Consider the following 17,923-nt stretch of genomic DNA (forward strand, 5'->3'; position numbering starts at 1 on the left):
TGTGTACACTGCAACATTTTCTTAGTCAGTGAATTTGTGTGTTTTTGGTTTCTGGTTTTCCAGACTTTTACTTGAAAAGCAAAATTGCACAATATATTATAGGACTTGTTTTCAAAGAATTAAATCAAATTAAATTGACTTTTCTTAACCCATTGGTAAAAAGTTTGAAACAAATCTAAGAACATTTAGTAGGGATGCACAGATATTAAAATTCAATCCAATAGCCAACAATTACTTTGAAGTTATGACCAATAAATATGCAATATTAATATTCAATATTATTTTGTCTAAATAAAAAAAATAAAACACTAAAAATTCAAATCAATCAAGTGAATTTAAGCATCACAAGATTGTAATGTACAATATGAAAATTATATTCATTTTAAAATTTTGCTAAAGATTACACTAAACTATTAAATTATTAGTTTTTAAAGATTACCTTTTAATCTAATTAAACACAATTAGTTAAAAAATTAAAAAGTTAATCTAAACAAAATAAATGCACAATTAAATAACCAAAATCGACTGATACATATCCAATATGCGTGTTTGTGAGTTTGTGAGGATCCGTGGTGTTTATGTACATATGGGCATCAGATGCTCTAAACAGAGTCACAGACACGATCACGTGTTCTGACAGAGGAATTATTCACTGATGAAGTCGAGCTGCCTTCAGATCGCTGAGTTTCCACACAATCAGAATTTTTTCATTTGTGTTTTGGTGTGTTTAGTGATTCTGAATGGATCCGTATAGTAGTTTATATGCAGTCCTTTGGCATCTCCCTGTGGTCTTGTTTGATATGGCAGGGTGACTTGTGCTTATTTGTTAAAGTTACTGTATAATTGAGCTTTATGTACTTTTAAGTTGTATAGAATATCTTCAGTGACATTTTTGCAAAAAAATTTTTTTGGGGGGGGCTTGCAGTATTGATTCGGAGAGGAGGGGGGCCTTGGAGTAAAAAGGGTTGAGATCTACTGATCTAACAAAATCTTATTTCTCAAGTTTACATATCTTGTTTTGGGGATGTTTAGTTATTTTACTAGAAAACATTACACAAATGCTAAAAAAGTATTTTTTGGCGAAAAAGTGACGAATTTGGCATGCGAGTGTGAAGCACTATGTTCTTTTTGAGATATGCACATCACAGACTTTGATTCCCTGTGTGTTTTCTGTGTTATACCACCCAACCTTTAACTTCTCTCTTTTCCTCTGCTCGTTTTATGGAGTCATAAAGCTTGTCTCCACGATGATGGACTGATTGAAAAGCAGCTCTTTATCCTGCTCTTTTGAAATTACAAGACAGCGTACTCACCCTACGCATTCCTGCCATAAATTCAAGTAGCTCATTAAGTGTATTTTTGTATGTGTGTAATTAAGGGAGGGGGATTGCACCATTATGTGCGTGTGTGTGTGTGTGTGTGTGAGAGAACAAACAGCCTTTCATGTTCACACTCTATCACTTGCCAAGCTGGGAGAGTAAATGGTGTGAAAGACACTGAAGTATGGCTCTTTAATAATCCTCCATCAGGCTTTTGAAACAGCTTACTGAGTGAATGGAGGGTATGGAGCCCACTGTTTACCCTCTCTTCTTCCATCCCCCACTATTGCTCTTAGACATGGTCAACTATTCACCCAACAATGGATTAGTTAATGAGTGAGTTCAAATAGTTTTTATATATTCATTTTATATAAACATTTTTCAATGTATTAAATTTTTTCTATTTTATATAGTTAACATACTAACAACCCCACAACTATTCTCCTGCTGTTCAGTCATTTCAGAATATTCTTAGATAGATAGGTAATATTTATAAAACTGGATGGGTGCTGAAGACATACCTGGTCCACATGAATGTAGTAGAAATGAGACGTGTGGTATATGGCCTTGAAGAGACGCTGCACCTGGCGTGAGGCCCGTCCGTGGACCACCAATATGAAGGCTATCCGCACCGGTACCGCAGGAACAGTCTCCATAGAGTCGTCCTCCCACTGCACATTCATATTCACTTTGCCTGCACAAACACATACACACATTCATGAGCCACAATGGACTCAAGACTAAATTAGCCACATCTAAACTTAAAACATATTGTCAGTTGCCAGAAATTAACTTAAGGTTAATATTTGCACCCTGCCGCTGGTTTTCAGGGGCATTTTTATGTTTATGAGGGCATGTTGTTTTCTAATCATACACAAATACACATTTAATTAGTTTGGCAAAAACTGCAATTTATTCCTTTCATTGATAGTCACTTACCATTCAAAAGTGTGGGATGAGTATTTTTTTTCTTTTTTGAAAAAGAAAAAAAGAAGAACACTTTTTAATTAATTTGATGCATTAAACATCAAAAGTAACAGTAAAAACACAATGTTACAAAAGATCAATTAAACGTTGTTCTTTTGAGCCTTCTAGAACTCTGAAAATAATGCATCACAGCTTACACAAACATATTGTGCATATAAACAATGCTTTCCATGTTTTTAGAGATTATTTTAGTCTATTAAAAAAAAATGGAGAGTGTCCCTCAATGGTCCAGATGAAACAGACAAGCCTTTGTAACACTTAAACCGAGTTGAGGGTACCTCAATCCATCCGAGACACTGCTGTAATGCCGGAATCCAGAACCGCAGGGATCCACCACATGATCACTTATTGGCCTATAAGTGTTTCACTGATACCATCTCCACAATGGCTGATATAAGACACCATCCCCTCCTTCCTTCGGACATACATTCAGCACTCACAAATAGCTTGGCGCAGACCACAAGGGCTGAGCCTTGGTCGTTTGTGGCTTTCTAAAAATGCCCACAAAATAAATACGTGGCAGACTGCCTCTCTCTCCATGTCATGGTATAGCCTGCCACTTCTAAAGAAGGGCAAGCTGAATTACTCATTACAGGCCATGAGGTTAATTTTAAATGCTCATATAAAATTACACTGAAGGCACTATGTTTTGGCGCAAGGCCATGCTGACTGAAGACATGGGCCATGAGGGGTAATGACTATAATCTGAGGGCCGAGCCTGTCGTTACTGTCTCAAAGTGCACCGGCCTCCCAGACCCTGTGATGGAGCCTGAACGGGGGCAGGAGAAGTCACCGCTCCTGGCCCTCAGGGAGAACATGGCCGTCACTGGATGGGTGGAGGCTGGGAAAGGCATTAAGGTCCTTTATTAAAAGCAATTACACCATCTTAACCCCTCAGTGTCCTCTGTCTTTAAGGCCTGACCATCATCTATCCCTGTGTTTCACTGCATTTCCTTTGTGTTCTCAGTGAAACACTGGTCCTGCTATAAGAGTATGCTAACGTTTAGGAACAGAAACAGAGTTGTGTGATTTCGCCTGAAGCAGTGAGCTTTTTCAAAGTTGGAGCATCTGTGTTGCCTCTCGCGCCAAGATCTTTCCGATACCACTCTATCACGAGGATGACACGGCAACTGCCCACAATGCAAGAATTCGCTGCAACTTAAACACAGTCTTAATAGACTTTGTTATAAAATCTACTACTGTTTAAAAGTTTGGGGTCGGTATGACTTTTTAAAAAAATTTTTGAAAGAAGTCTCTTATGCTTACCAAGGGTGCATTTATTTGATCAAAAATGCAGTCAACACTGTAATATGTAAGTGGGATGGAAACAACTGTGCTGCTTAATATTTTCATGGAAAATGGGATATTTTATTTTATTGATTCTTTGATTAATAGAAACTTCAAAAGAACAGCATTTATTTGAAATAGAAATCTTCTGTAACATTATAAATGTTTACTATCACTACTAACCAATTTAATGCATCCTTGCTGAATAAAAGTATTAATTTCTTTAAAAAAAAAAAAATATCATACTGACCCCAAACTTTTGAACAGTAGTGTATACAGTATTTAGAGGAAAAAAGTGTTATTGCTTAACGAGGTAACAATATAAATCTCACAGAGCAGAGTGGAGCAGAGCAAATATACAAAGAGTTTAAGGAGTAGGAAAAGAAAAGAAAAAAAAATAGAAAAATGAATGGGAGATACTGCAACTTTCAATATGGTAGCTGTAGGAATGGACATCCTACCTTTCAGTTAAAAAAATCTCAACTTCTGTTTAGAAACATTGCTTTTTTTAACTCTAGAGAATGCATCGTAATAACTGGACCGGTCAGAATAGAGTTTTCCACAGAAGTCAGATTTCAGAAAAGTAAATTTCATAAAACAGCTTTCTCCATTTCTCCATTCAAGTAACAAGCAGCCAAGATGGGCCACTGAGTTTAGCACTCTCAGTTCTGTAAATCTATTCTGCAGATTTCCCTCAACAGTCAACAGTGTTAAAAATTCCTTGTGGGACCACATGACTGACAGTATGGACCACATTTGAAACTCATTCATCCAACAACATTCATTAAAAACCTGCCATTTGTTTCAAATTTAAGTTGCTTCTGTGCTAATTGCCACAACTGTGGCAAACCACTCACGTGTTTGCCATTAAAGACTTCGTCTGTTACCGCATAATGCAATTACAGTTTATAAATACATACGAACACTATCCTTGTGGCTTGTTCGGTCTACTGTACTTGCGGGAAATAGATGCGTTCATGCCCCACCCCACCCCCTTACAACCTCCGCATGTCCCAGACTCATGTCTCTGTGGTGATGCCTGTCAAAACCCATTCTGGCTTCCGGAAGTTTCTCTGGGCAGAGGCTCTGAGCCTTGAGAAGATCTGTCACTGTTCTATTTGAAAGCATCCACAGCCCTGATTTGTGTGCAGATGACTGAGCACTGCATAATTGCATGAATATGTTTTCTGTAGTCAGCTATGGGAGATGGAGACGGGGGGCGGGAAGACACTGTACAGCAATTACATCCGTCTAACCTTGTGCGGAAATCCAGAATCTCATTTCCAGCCTGTCTCTGATTATAATTACAAGTGCTGTGAATGTCTGTTACCAGCCCTGTGACTCTTAATGCGCTACTTCCATAAACCTCCAAAGACAGGATGGCAATTAATTTGGGAAAACCATCATTATTTTGAGCATTATTTATCTTAAATTCCCATAAACTCCAGCTAATGTCTCCTTTCATGCCAGTGCAGGTTGATGATTATAATCAGTCCTTATCCCAAAAGAAAACATCATGACTCATTTCCAGCCTGTCTCTGATTATAATTACAAGTGCTGTGAATGTCTGTTACCAGCCCTGTGACTCTTAATGCGCTACTTCCATAAACCTCCAAAGACAGGATGGCAATTAATTTGGGAAAACCATCATTATTTTGAGCATTATTTATCTTAAATTCCCATAAACTCCAGCTAATGTCTCCTTTCATGCCAGTGCAGGTTGATGATTATAATCAGTCCTTATCCCAAAAGAAAACATCAGGACATTGAGTTAAAGACCTGACAAGCACAGTTTTCTCTCCTGTGGTGATGTACTTCCTATTTAAAAAGGACATTTTTAAATTTCAAGTTTTAACATTTTGATTAATATTATAGATCAAAAAATTATTTGAAATTAAACACATGAAACAATCATTCACAATAAGATCAATAACATGCATTTCTCAGACAGGCAGCTGTAATTTTTATTTCATGTGAACTTGAAGATAATTTGTCCACTAGTGAAGGTTTCAAAGCTAATAAATAGACTAAAAGTCACAAAATTCCCATTTTGATTTTATGAGGTCTTTAACATAGAGTATGCAGTGTCAAGAGTCTACTCACCCTCTGCGGGGCAGTAACGGGTGACCTTCTCGGGCATGAGCTGGCGTTCTTTGTGGCGGCAGTAAACCTCTGCTATCTGCTGCCGGCACTCCTTGGTCTTGGCACGAGAAAGGGCGGAGATCGCCTCTTTGCCACTGATCTCGCATTTGGGCGGCTGATCGTACTTGATGTCGGCGGTGGGCGTGGCCGATCGCTTGGCCTGCTGAAGGTGGTGCCGGTGCTGCTGGGATTGCTGTGGACGGAGGGTGGGATCGGCCCCCCGCTGAAGCTCGGTGCGCGTCTGATTAAAGCCACCTTTATTCTGTGCATACTGATTCTGAATGACCTCATTGGAGTTCTTGCTCAGGCTTTGCTGCGCATGCGCCTTCTCCAGAAGGCCTTGTTTGTGCTCGCCGGGTGAGTGTCTCTGAGTCAGCGAACGTGCCCCGAAATTACTGTTGTCTATATTCTCAAAGTCTTTGGGAACAGAGTTCTCATTGTTGCTGTCCACGCGGACTTTCTCCTTGGGCCGGTGCGAGTAGTAGCCGTCCTGAAACATGAAGACAAACAGACAAAATCAGTAGCTGGCTGCTACCAAGAGAACATCAATATCACACCATCAAGTATGATACCTCAATTACTTTTACAAGCAATCAGACATAAAATGTCTTTTACTTTTTTTTTTTGGTTGAACAATATAATGGGTAAACAAAAATCTAATAGTTTTACATTGAAGGAATCACAGAGAATATCAGAGACCTGGAGATGGGCTCTTTTGACTTGGGTCACTAAGCAACCTCCTATCAACCACGTAGGACACCCTAGCAACTGCATATCAACAAGCTAGCAGTCTCTCAGAACACCTTAGCAACCACATTCCAATGACCTGGCAACCACCCACAGCACTTCTTACAGTTTTACAATTCAGAAAACATCTAGTTCCTTATGTGCTCTAAAAAGACGGCATTCAGACAGGTGTCTGCTGCTGGTGTAGGAGTAATATTATTGAGCGACAGTGAAACTATTCAGAAGAGTATGTAACCTTATCAGACTTTAACCACACAGTAATTCACAGGGAGCATGACCTCAGGTCATCTCTGCTATTTTGCAGTTTCCTGCAAGTGTCACTGCTGATGGAATATTCCACTGGTAACAGTGTGTGCAACAGGAAGGAGGTTGCAGCCATGCCCTGAGCGCTGCTATGATTGCAGGAGACATCTTTGTAACTGTGAAAGCTTTAGGAGAGGATATGATCTCTGACATGACAGGACGACTATCTACATGGTGTTTTGCAAACGACTGTGCTATATTTTTTTCCATCTTATCTCTTTATATCTTTTGTTGATTCCATTAGCAAGTCATTCGCCCATTTCAGCTCGAACATACAAGTTAAGAGACATACACCGGTATTGCGGTATTTTAAAAATTCATATCATAACAAAAATAAACACCGGTATTCGGTATGAACCGGTATATGGGAAATGAATAAATGCATATTAATCGTCATAATCGTAAAACCGTGATTATTCCTCAGACAATAATTGTACCAACAAAATCTATAATTGTTGCATCCCTAGTACTATGCTACTGTTCAGAACAAAGCCCTAGTGTTCTTTTGTACTTGTCCAGAGTTTGACCTTTACAAGCAGGTCAGCTGTGGCTGTGTTTATTAAGATTTAGACACACACTCCGTGAATGAGGATTCGATGTGGATCGCTGGCATCGGTTCAGTTTGATTGAGTAGCTTGTAGACAGTCACAGTGATTGATGGCGCTGCTCTCTGTGGTGTAGGAAAGGTCAGAGTTGGGTTTCAGTGCCTGTCCCGCATACTATAACCAGCTCGCAAGCTCACCTTCTGTGTCTAGTCTGCACATGTTTCCCTCTCCCCACCCCCAGCTCTCTGTGACTCATTCAGCGCTGACCCTGCACAGCCACCTAGGCTGAGAGGTCAGCGAGAGGGCAGCCTCTAAGAAGGTGACCCCTGCAACCCTGGGGCACATGGTGAGGTAAACTTTGCCGACCTTCTGCTGGGGGAAGCAAACTGTGAGGTGTTACATATGGTCAAAATAGCATGAACAGTGACTGGAAGTGACTTTTGGAATTGCGGCCTGCATTTCCTAGTACAAAAGCCTTATCAGCAAAGCATGCTTATTGCATTATCAAATTTGTTATCAATTTTTTGGTAAAGCAAACTGTGAGGTGTTAGATTTAGTCAGAGACTGTGAGATTATTCATGGAAAGTGACATTTTAGTTCCTGGCCCATTGACTTGTGTCATAGTCACATAGTTTATTTGCATGAACACTCTTTTCATGTCTACATCCATATGTGCACCAGCTCACACATCCATTCCCCATGCATATTTTTTGCACAGTCTCAAAGCTCATATCTTGTAGCCGTAGACTGAGTCATGTAATGTTTCATGACGTCCTTTTGAGTCAGCTTCACAGAGGACTGAAGTATTTATGACTCTCCTAATAGTTGACTAACATTGTTTCCATTCAATCCCAGTGCTGTTAGTCCAACAAGCTTCTGCTGAGATGTGATTCACCCGTTTAGATCCAGGCAACTCATGGCCTGCATTTTGGTGTTTGCTACGTGGCTTGTGGGCGTTATGGATGACCTTTTTTTTGCATGTTGAATTTGAGTGGATCTTTAATTATTATTTGTAGTGGTGCATTCTAAAAGGAAAGCATCCATATTATAGTTCATACTTGAGGTTAGAGTAGTGGTTTTCAACCTTTTTGACTCCAGGGCCCCTCTTTGTTCAGGATTTACTGGATAAGAATTAAGGATTTTTGAAAATATTTTCACTCACAATTTCTACCTTATAAAATATTTTAGAGCTTGGCATAACTAGAAAAAAAAAATCATAATAATAAATGTCCATCATTTAAGGTTTTAATTTTCATGACTTTTCCTGGACTTCCTGGTGTGGTTGTAAATGTGATTTATTGTCATGAAAATATTGCTACAATGCAAAAAAAAAAAGCCTACTTTTTTCTATTCATTTTCTTTTAATTCATTATTTGTTTCTTTAAGTTTTGAGGTAAAATTATGTTCTTAGGTTTCTTGACTTTCCACAGGGCTCGGATTGAGAGATGCAGTGGGCCTGGATCAGAACAGATCAGATAAGTAGTATTTTATTATTCCCACAGTGTCCGCGTATTAGCTGCTGGACTGTGAAGTCAGAGGAAAATCAGGACAGATTAAGGGAGTGTTGTTTGGTTTTAAGTTTCATGTGTGCACTCTCCCTCAAACCTTATTCATTCATTTAAACCATTAAGGTGTACAGTTACATATAACTATAGTTGTCAAACAGTCTCTGACGTGAGGCTTTGAGAGAACAGGCAAAGCAGCATTCCAGTGTCGGACCGTTCCTCACCGCCATGCCAATGACTGCAGGGAAATCTTCTCTCAAATATGTTGTCATTTATATCAGCAATCATAATTACCCAGAAACACTGCACTGGAAATCACTACTAAATGGACTAAATCGCTTCTGTTGTAACCAATGAAGCTGTGAACACTGGAAGTGGCTGTCTGTGGCACACAGTAGACTGTACTTTTCTTGTTTCCTTTCAGATTGTTTAAATTGCGCGGCAGTGTTGAGAATCAGAATCTCTGCCAGCTGACACATTTTTGCGGTATATACTATCATACCGCCCAGCTCTAGTGTTCGCGTGTGTGTGGCCTGTGATGTTCTTCGCCATCAGAGAGGCGGAAAAAGAGCCAGATAAAAGTGTGCTTGATAAACGAGTGTGCGACTCCCACCATTCCTGTGATGGATGATGCAAGAGAGAGGGGAGCCTCCACCCCTTGAGAGAGACTACAGAAGGCCTGCGACTGCCAGGGTGCTCAGCGGTGCAGAACAGGGCTCCCAGAGCACCTTGGGAAATGACAGATTTTTGCAAGCGATCGATAGTCTTCTCTCCAGCAGCCTAACTTACCTCCTGTGGTTGCTCAGGCTATTAATCCCAGGCACTGTAATTTCCTCCTGAAAGCTTCTGGAGGAGGAGGAGGAGGAGGAGGAGGAGCAGACGGGAGTGGAGTCTGCTCTAAACGGTAGCCTTTAGAGGGCCAAAGTGCGGGTGACATGACAGGGATTTGTCTTCGAAAGTTTTCCCTCACAAATAATACACTCTGCGAGTTCACAAACAAGCTTTAATAAATGCTTTGTAGACAAATTGCACCATAACGGTGAGGAAATGAGAGTCGCAGCAAAGCCTCGTCTTACTACCTGTCCTCATCTCCTTCTCTTTGATTTTCTCTGTTAGTTTGTCTCCATTTCCTCCTATTAATGTCTCCTTTGCTCTCTTCTGTTACGCACAGCATCCTTTAAGCCCGGCCCAGTAAACGGTGGACAGAATGAGATGGGGAAAAGTGAGAGCAGTTGACAGGATGTAGGAACGCTTTGAGAAGTCGGGGGACACGATGCGTGGGCAAGTTAGTGAGAACATGTCAAAGAGGTTGTAATGTTAAAATAGCTGTTGTCACAAGTTTTATAAGGCAGAGACATCCAAACTCTCAATATGATGTACTGACCCTTATGGAGACCTGCCTTGGGAGTTAAAACAGTCAGGTGTTTGTTTACTCTAGAGTGTGCATGTTCATGTCTGAATATGTTTGGGGTGGTTTTAGCTAAACATTCTTTTTTGGAAAATGTAATGTTTGCATACAGTTATGTTCGGCCTTTCCTCATTCAAGTAAATAGGAGTTGTATTTGCATGGCTGAAAATCACTGTTAGCGTAAGTTACAGCAAACTGAACTGACTTGCAGTAAAGGGAATTTAAGATGTAACACCTGTGATTTTATAAATATTAACCATAATTTTTTTTTACACATTCTAATGAGCTTTATTTTACATTTTGCAACCTTTGAACACTATTGCCAAGAAACTAGCCTATATAAATAAAATGATCATGTCATTATCATAAATTAATATGTTTTAAAATGTAATTTATTCCTGTGAAGGCAAAGCTGAATTTTCAGCAGCCATTACTCCAGTCTTCAGTGTCACATGATCCTTCAGAAATCATACTGATATGCTGATTTTATGCTTAAGAAACATTTATTGAAAACAGCTGTGCTACTGCAGTTTGATATTAATGTCACATTTGATATTTAACACATGCTTGCAGGATAAAAGTTTTACTTTCTTTCAAATAAAAAAATTGTTTACACTTTAAAAAAAATTCAGTGTACTTTAAAAAAAATTCATTTGACAGTAATCAACATCTTCTGTTTCAGTATGAGACTGAGTTGGCGTTTAAACAACGTTCGGAACGCGACACTGTTTGAAAGGGGTCCTTTTTCACTGTTGCACTGTGGTGAGGGAACAGCTGTATGTGTTACTAACCGTGATAGAAATTTTTGGTCATACCGCCCAGCACTAATGTGGCCTGAGAAAATCATGTCTATTATTTTGGATTGTGAGATCGGAGATCGCGCTGTGCACGTGTACAAACATTCAGCAGGACACAAACTTCTTGAGAATGCTGCCCTGTGACTTTTATTAATAAAATAGATTAAATAGCCTACTGGAGAGACGCACAGACGCAGGTAGGCTAATTCACACAGGCAACTGTCACCTCTCTCTCTCTCTCGCTCTCTCTCGAATAATTAATTCAAGTAGCTAAATGTTATAATTAATTAATTCAAATAAATGTGATCTTACCGCACTATTTCATCTCTTTCTGATCTGAAGCGGGCAGAATGCTGAGCTAACGAGCTGTAGCTTCGCGTCAGGTTTTTCTTACCTTCACGTCGTGCATTAAAATAGTTCAATGTACAGCTAGCCGTGCATTATCCCTTATGTATTCGCGCTTTAGCAGCAGTTTTTTACAGCAATATTTAAATGACACCCTGGTCATTCTTGGTGTACCCAAAATGGTCCTACACTATCGAAATAAAGAAATTTATTTAAAGAGATTATCGAAATTATCTCTGGTGTAAATAAAGCTTCGCTGTTTGGTCCCTCTGTCACAGTTCATCTAATGCATGTAGTAGCCTCCGTGCCTCTGATAAGCACGTCATTTTAAGCTGGTGCACCGCTAATGTAACTTTGTTTTCGTTTTGCCCAAGCTGCAACAGTTCCGTTCCGTGTAACAGAGTTAATCGCGAAACTGGTTAATCGCTGCATCCCTACATAGTACATGCCACAACAAACATTTCAAACAGTAGTACTCTTACTAGTCCTTTCAAATAAGCCATGAAAGTAAATTAGGGCTGATATTACTCACATGGAAATAGAGGGTCAAATCAGGCACATCGCGTTGTGAGATACATAAGGTCATGACGAGGTTAATATGCCATTCACTACTGAATAGGAAAAACTGTAATTAAATTTCAAAATTTTTTATTAATTTGAATTAGGCAGAAAATAGGATGCAGAATTGCAATTTGAATTTATAGAGGCAGAATAAAAAAAAAAGAATAAAAAAATTCTGAAATTCAAATGAACTGAAATTCATTTAAAAAGGAAGAAAATTTCATGTAATTTTAACAGTATTAAAAAGGTTTGTCATGAGAAATGTTTGTGAGAAAAAAAAGCCTTGTCTACAGCAAGGTTATTATAGTTTTGAATTTTTTAATTCGTTTTATTTTAAAGGGGTCATATGATGCTTTTTTAAAGATCATTATTTTGTGTATTTGGTGTAACAGAATATGTTGACATGCTTTAATGTTCAAAAAACACATTATTTTTCAAATACTGTACATTATTGTAGGTCCTCTATGCCCCGCCTCAAATCAATTGTTTGAATTGTCAAATGTAATAAATATACTTTAAATTTAATTAAAAAATACTGTATATATCTTTGTATGTTTATATTTAAGAAATGTATGGATCATATTGGAACAACACTTTTTTCTAGAATGCAATTTCATAAACAATTTTTAATAAATGGAATTTATTATTATTTTTTATGTAATTTGATAAAATCCTTAAATTTTACTTCAAACTGCAATTCCGCTTCCTGTGGGGTGTGACCAATATAGTTCAAATTCATACTCATGAAAGGAAGCTAATTATTCTGTTCTGAATTTTGCCCAACATCAGTCATTATGCATTCAGAAAATCTGCAAAAGTATTCAAACTATTTACTACCGAAACTATAAAAAGTAGTATGCTATTGGCCAAGCAAAGCCAAACACTAGATGTTGGTCAATGATATCATCCAAAATTTCAAAAATACTCTCAAGGTGTTTATATCTTGCTGCTATCATCTTGTGGTTTCTTGCTGGAGGTGGAGGCCAAGCTAAACCGAACTGAATTAAAATTGATCCGGATATTAGGTAGATTGAGTGAAAATTGCCTCTGGGCTTTCATCACCTCTCCAAACAGAACAGTTGTTACTAACAGAGGCAGACACCAAGGACAGACACAAAAAAAGAACTTGATGGTTAACCTAGCCTTTCTTTCAAACAGCAGAAACCACAGAGGAAGTCGTTCATTGTTTGTCAAGCCAGACATGCAGTCCAGCAAGCCTGCATGCAACCACACGTAAGAAAACATGATCTAGCAGTAAAGTATTTGCATACCTAGAGACATCGCCCTGGTCTTTCTCTATGTTACATGGTTTTACTCTGAGCAATGTTCTTGTCTGGTCCCGTAGCCATTCTTGCTCACAGCTCTGAGTGGGCTACTGGGAAAAATAGTGAAAAGTGCCTCCACTAGAGATGACAAATAAGCCCAGCTCAGCACCCCATGCGGAGAAGAGCAGGTCTGCATGAGACACTCAGCGGACTGTCAGAGCTACAACACCTTCTTCTACATGGCCAACATGAGTCAGATAGACCACAGCAAAGCCAGAACAAGGATATTACATTAGAGGAGATAAAAAGCAGATGAGGCAGAAAGAAATGGAGAGGAGAAAAAGATAAAGAAAAGGCAAGAGGAGAAGAAAATTTAAGACAGCAAAGATGATAAACGGAAACAAAAATGGTGAGAGGAAGAGAGTTTCTTCTTCTGTGGTTCCTGGTCAATTTAAGACTTGCAAACATGTAGGTTTTTTAGCCTGCACATGTTTTTGAAACACATTTTCTTCCATAATCTGACATTTCAGAGTGAAACAGTGGCGGAAAATTTGGAAGTACAACAATTCATCGCAATTGTCTGAATTATGAAAAGTGTCCATTACATAATAGAATAAAGCCAGACCAAATGGGAGTTTGGTAAAATAGTTCCCATCTCTATATTTGCTCATCGGTTAACATTATCCAATTACCCACATTTCAAAGGGAGAGCAAGTTATTACGGATGGATCAAAGATTGAAAACAAAACGTTGCTATTTGGAAAAACATGCACAATCAAACATTCACAATAACCAAGAACAAGCACTTAGTTAAGCTTCCATCGTATTTCCACTCTCTGTATGGTCTGTAATTTAAAGTCACTTAGTTACTTTGCACTATACACCCAAAAACACTAAGATAAACCCATTTATACTCCTGACAAACATTCATGATGGATGGGGAATGTAACTAGTTCAAACAGTCTTTTGATAACTAGCTACGGAACATGATCACGGGACTTCAAACGATGACACCTCTGCACAACAACTTCAGTGTTTATCAAGCTTCTGAACTTGAAAGCACATACAGCTTTCTTTTCCAGCACGGAAAGATAGAGGCGATCATCAGTCCTTGATCATGGCCTGCCACAACATGCAGTTTGCAGAACTGATCATTTGTACACAGATGTAGCGCAAATCTACCTCACTATACCGAATAGTCACTGCAAAGCACCCTGACCGACTTCCTTGCTATGCTTGCTTTATTAACTCCACAAACTGAAAAAAATTAACCTTATTTTAGGATGATAGTTACAGAAAAGGCTGATTTTGAGATAGAGAAATGCTGTTTGGTGCTTTATTACTGACAATAATATGTTTAGTTTAAACAATTAAAAGTTAAAAAATACAGTAATTCTATTTAAAAGCTTTGTATCTGCTTTTAGCTGTGATACATTCTTACAGACTTCACCATTAACAGATTAACATAACTAATATGAGGGCATGAGCTCCAATTGTTTGGGCATTAACAACAGTGCCTCAAGCATGAAGATTTACATTTGAACCTCTATCTGGTCTGTGATTTGTGCACTAAGCTGCCTTTCACAGCTGGTGGACTAAGCTCAGAATCATCAGTTTTGAATTCTCTGTGAAGAGCGTTGAGATTCACCTTAAGCCTCCACTTGAGGCGCTTTGTGGCGTTTTTCCTATTGAACGCAGCCCCAAGCTCGCTGAGCACCTGTTGGCACGCGGCCTGATTGGCATCATCCTCTTCCCCCTGAAGCACAAGGCCCACAGCTCTCACCAGTGCAAATGAGCAAACATTAAGCCAGGCTTAGCCCACTGCTTTAAGGTTTAAGGCCTCAGCTTTTGTATCAAGTGGTCAACAGTAATCCATTATGGTAGGGATTTCTGGCACTGTCTCAGAAAATGCTTTCCTAAGTCTGAGGGATACGGAGTCACGCAGCTCAAGTGAAAGCTGGCCCATTTACGAAGGTTTCCAGCCCCACATCTCATTAGTCTTGCACATTCTGTTCTTCTGTAGCAGGATTGGGCAAAATTCTGTACTGAAGAAATGGCTCCCTTTCAGTTCATGAGCTGGAATTTGAATAGAATTGGACAAATCTCACAGGAAGTTGAACTGGAATATCAGGAGGAGGTTTACTGAACTGCAATTCAAAGAAATTCAACACAAGCAATGCATTCTAAGAAATAAAATGTACTTCAACCCTGGTCGAAAAAAAATTATTTATTAAAGGGATAGTTCACTCAAAAATCTTGTCATTGCAAACCTGTATGCTTTTAAGAAAATATTTGTAAACTTTTCAAGAATTTCTCTTAAGAAATTAATTTACCTCTTTCTTAAGAAGATTTTTATGAATCCAGCCCCTTATCTGTATCAGAGAACAACGTCATGTTCCACGCATCTTCTTTAGTTAAAGCCGTTACATCAAAACAAACAAACTACCACCTTTCCGCCGACAGGAAACCATCGTTTATGAGGGGGGTAAATCCTTGTAGGCAGAGTGTTTAAAGAGGCATACAAATGAGGCAGCGCAGCAATTAGAGAGAATCCACAATGGATGCGGCCACTCTCGGCTAAGGATTTCTTAATGAATGTTCAAGGTGCTGCTTGTGAGACAGACTGCTCGACATGTGGTCTCCTCGCATACGAAGTGGTCTGGGACTCGGGCCCCAATACCTTTACATAACCGCCCCTTTCAGTCAGGAAGCGTGGGAGAACTACAGCTTTGTGTGGGTGACAGGACCGCGGGGCGTACGTGTAAAAAGCAGGTCTGTGTAGGAAGAACGATTGCTCGTTCATTCTACTTGTGTAAATATGCTGAAACCCACCATGCTCAGAAATACCCTTCCACGAACCAGGACCGAAAACAGCCCCACCCTGGCTTGGTTCCTTTGGTTCTCTCAGCCACAACATGCACCACTAGCGGCCCACTGGAATGGGGTGTATTTTGGGCTAATCTCTTCGCTGATTGCTAATAGTAAGGTACATGCATGGAACAATCCAGATTTGGACATAATGACAGCAGCAAGGTCAGCGCAAAAGGAGGTTTTCCAGGCCTGTTATTTGGAAGGCATCAACCAACAGTGAACTCAAACGTCCAGGCGGTTGTCTGTGGCCCATGTGGAGGAATAAGAACATCAAACAGACTCCCAGAAGTTGAGTGGCAGAGCCCGTCTAGGGTCAGTCTCCCCCTGCTTTGCTTTTACAACACATCCCGGTGCCATGCTAACACACCTAAACTTTGCAGATGTGGAGTTTGGCTCGATCAGGTTATACACACATGGGACTTGACAGATGGCCTCTTTGCCAGTACGGCCCAGTCACACACACACATACAGAGTATCAATACACCATCTGTAACAGAAAACCTGAGAAGCAGCGGAGCATTAATTTGCATAGCATTCCATCCCTGCCATCCCAATTTCAAAGGCTCTGGCCAACGGCACAACTCAGCAGGTCTCAATTTGATTTTTTGGTAACATATTAGCATGCTGACCCACAATGAAAGGGCACTTTTGTCTGAATACAACGATCAAACTGCATTGATTTACATAGTTAGCAATGGAATAAAATATATGGCAGCTGATAACACAAGTCCGGTCCTTTACTTTAATAGTTACTAATCTGGAGAAAACCAGCATGTGGGAAACTATAGCACCTTGTAAAATCTAATTACACAACAATGGCAGTCATTGTGTTGATTACATAAAGTATGTTTTTATACAAATCATACAAACAAACCATTTCCTAATTATTCCCCATTAAGAGCTACTTTATAAAACTGTGCATTGATACAAAACAAGCAAACAAACAGTAAAAAAGAAGCAAACTGAAAGCCAAATTATAATTAGAAGCTGTTGCAGTCTTGAAAAAGAGAACAGAAGGTACATCCAAATTTCTCTGCTCCTCCGCGACAAGTCACTGTAGGTCTATATCTAAAAATATTTAATGACAATTATAGACTAGATGTGCGAGGAGGGAACCAATTTAGACAAACATTGGCAGCATGCGCTCTACATCATTTATCTGAGTGTGACGCAGAGCAGATGTCGATATGAGAAAATCAATGGCTAGAATAGTGATGCAACAGTCCTGTTCAGCATTGGGGTGCCCTTTTACGGGCAGCAGATCACTGCAACTGCATTCAACGCCAGCAGACGCTCAAAACACTTCCCTTCTGTTCATGACTCAGTACTTTTGCTGTTCGCTCTGCTCTGCTGCAACTGCAACTGCAAAAGAAAACAAGCTGTTTGAATATTCACACACCTTTCAATCCGATTGAGAGTTCTGAGGTCTGTTGTTTGTCTGAAAAAAAGCTATTTTTCTTTTGGTTAGTCTTTTTTACTTCAGAGCTCAATAAATCTGCAAATACGCCCTGAATAAGTACACTGTTAGCGATTTCTGTAAATTACACAGTATTTAACTGTAATATGAACTGTACTTTACTGTAAAACAGTTACACAGTATGTTACTGTATTTTAAAATTGCATTATGGGAAATATCCTCTTGGCGCCATTAAAATACAGTATTTTTCATTTACTGTAAATCCGAATACAGTAAAAAAGATCTTTCTTTCTTTTCTTTCCTTTTTTGTAGAATGTTTCACCATCAAAGTGCGAACATAAACAGGTCTCTGTCTTCGTTTTGACCACGTCGGTAGCAGGTGAGTTTTTATGTGAACTTGTATGAAATTGTTGGCCAACAAACT

General features: G+C 39.3%; 1 protein-coding gene and 1 long non-coding RNA gene across 2 annotated transcripts in view; one reads left to right on the top strand and one right to left on the bottom strand.

Annotated features, from left to right (window-relative positions):
• LOC107729195 (xylosyltransferase 1-like) overlaps positions 1-17,923 on the bottom strand; it is a 58,198-nt gene that overhangs the window by 19,719 nt on the left and 20,556 nt on the right. The window contains exons 2-3 of the mRNA XM_016539626.1: positions 5,697-6,225; positions 1,841-2,013 (exon numbers count right to left, since the gene is read on the bottom strand). Coding sequence (XP_016395112.1) covers positions 1,841-2,013; positions 5,697-6,225 — 702 coding nt within the window. The remainder of the gene's footprint in view (positions 1-1,840; positions 2,014-5,696; positions 6,226-17,923) is intronic.
• The window catches only part of LOC107729196 (uncharacterized), a 1,005-nt gene continuing 868 nt past the window's right edge, over positions 17,787-17,923 (top strand). The window contains exon 1 of the long non-coding RNA XR_001638564.1: positions 17,787-17,878. This is a non-coding gene — a long non-coding RNA (uncharacterized LOC107729196). The remainder of the gene's footprint in view (positions 17,879-17,923) is intronic.

The sequence above is a fragment of the Sinocyclocheilus rhinocerous genome, unplaced genomic scaffold (assembly GCF_001515625.1).
Source record: "Sinocyclocheilus rhinocerous isolate Xijiao unplaced genomic scaffold, SAMN03320098_v1.1 scaffold1029, whole genome shotgun sequence".
NCBI lineage: Eukaryota > Metazoa > Chordata > Actinopteri > Cypriniformes > Cyprinidae > Sinocyclocheilus > Sinocyclocheilus rhinocerous.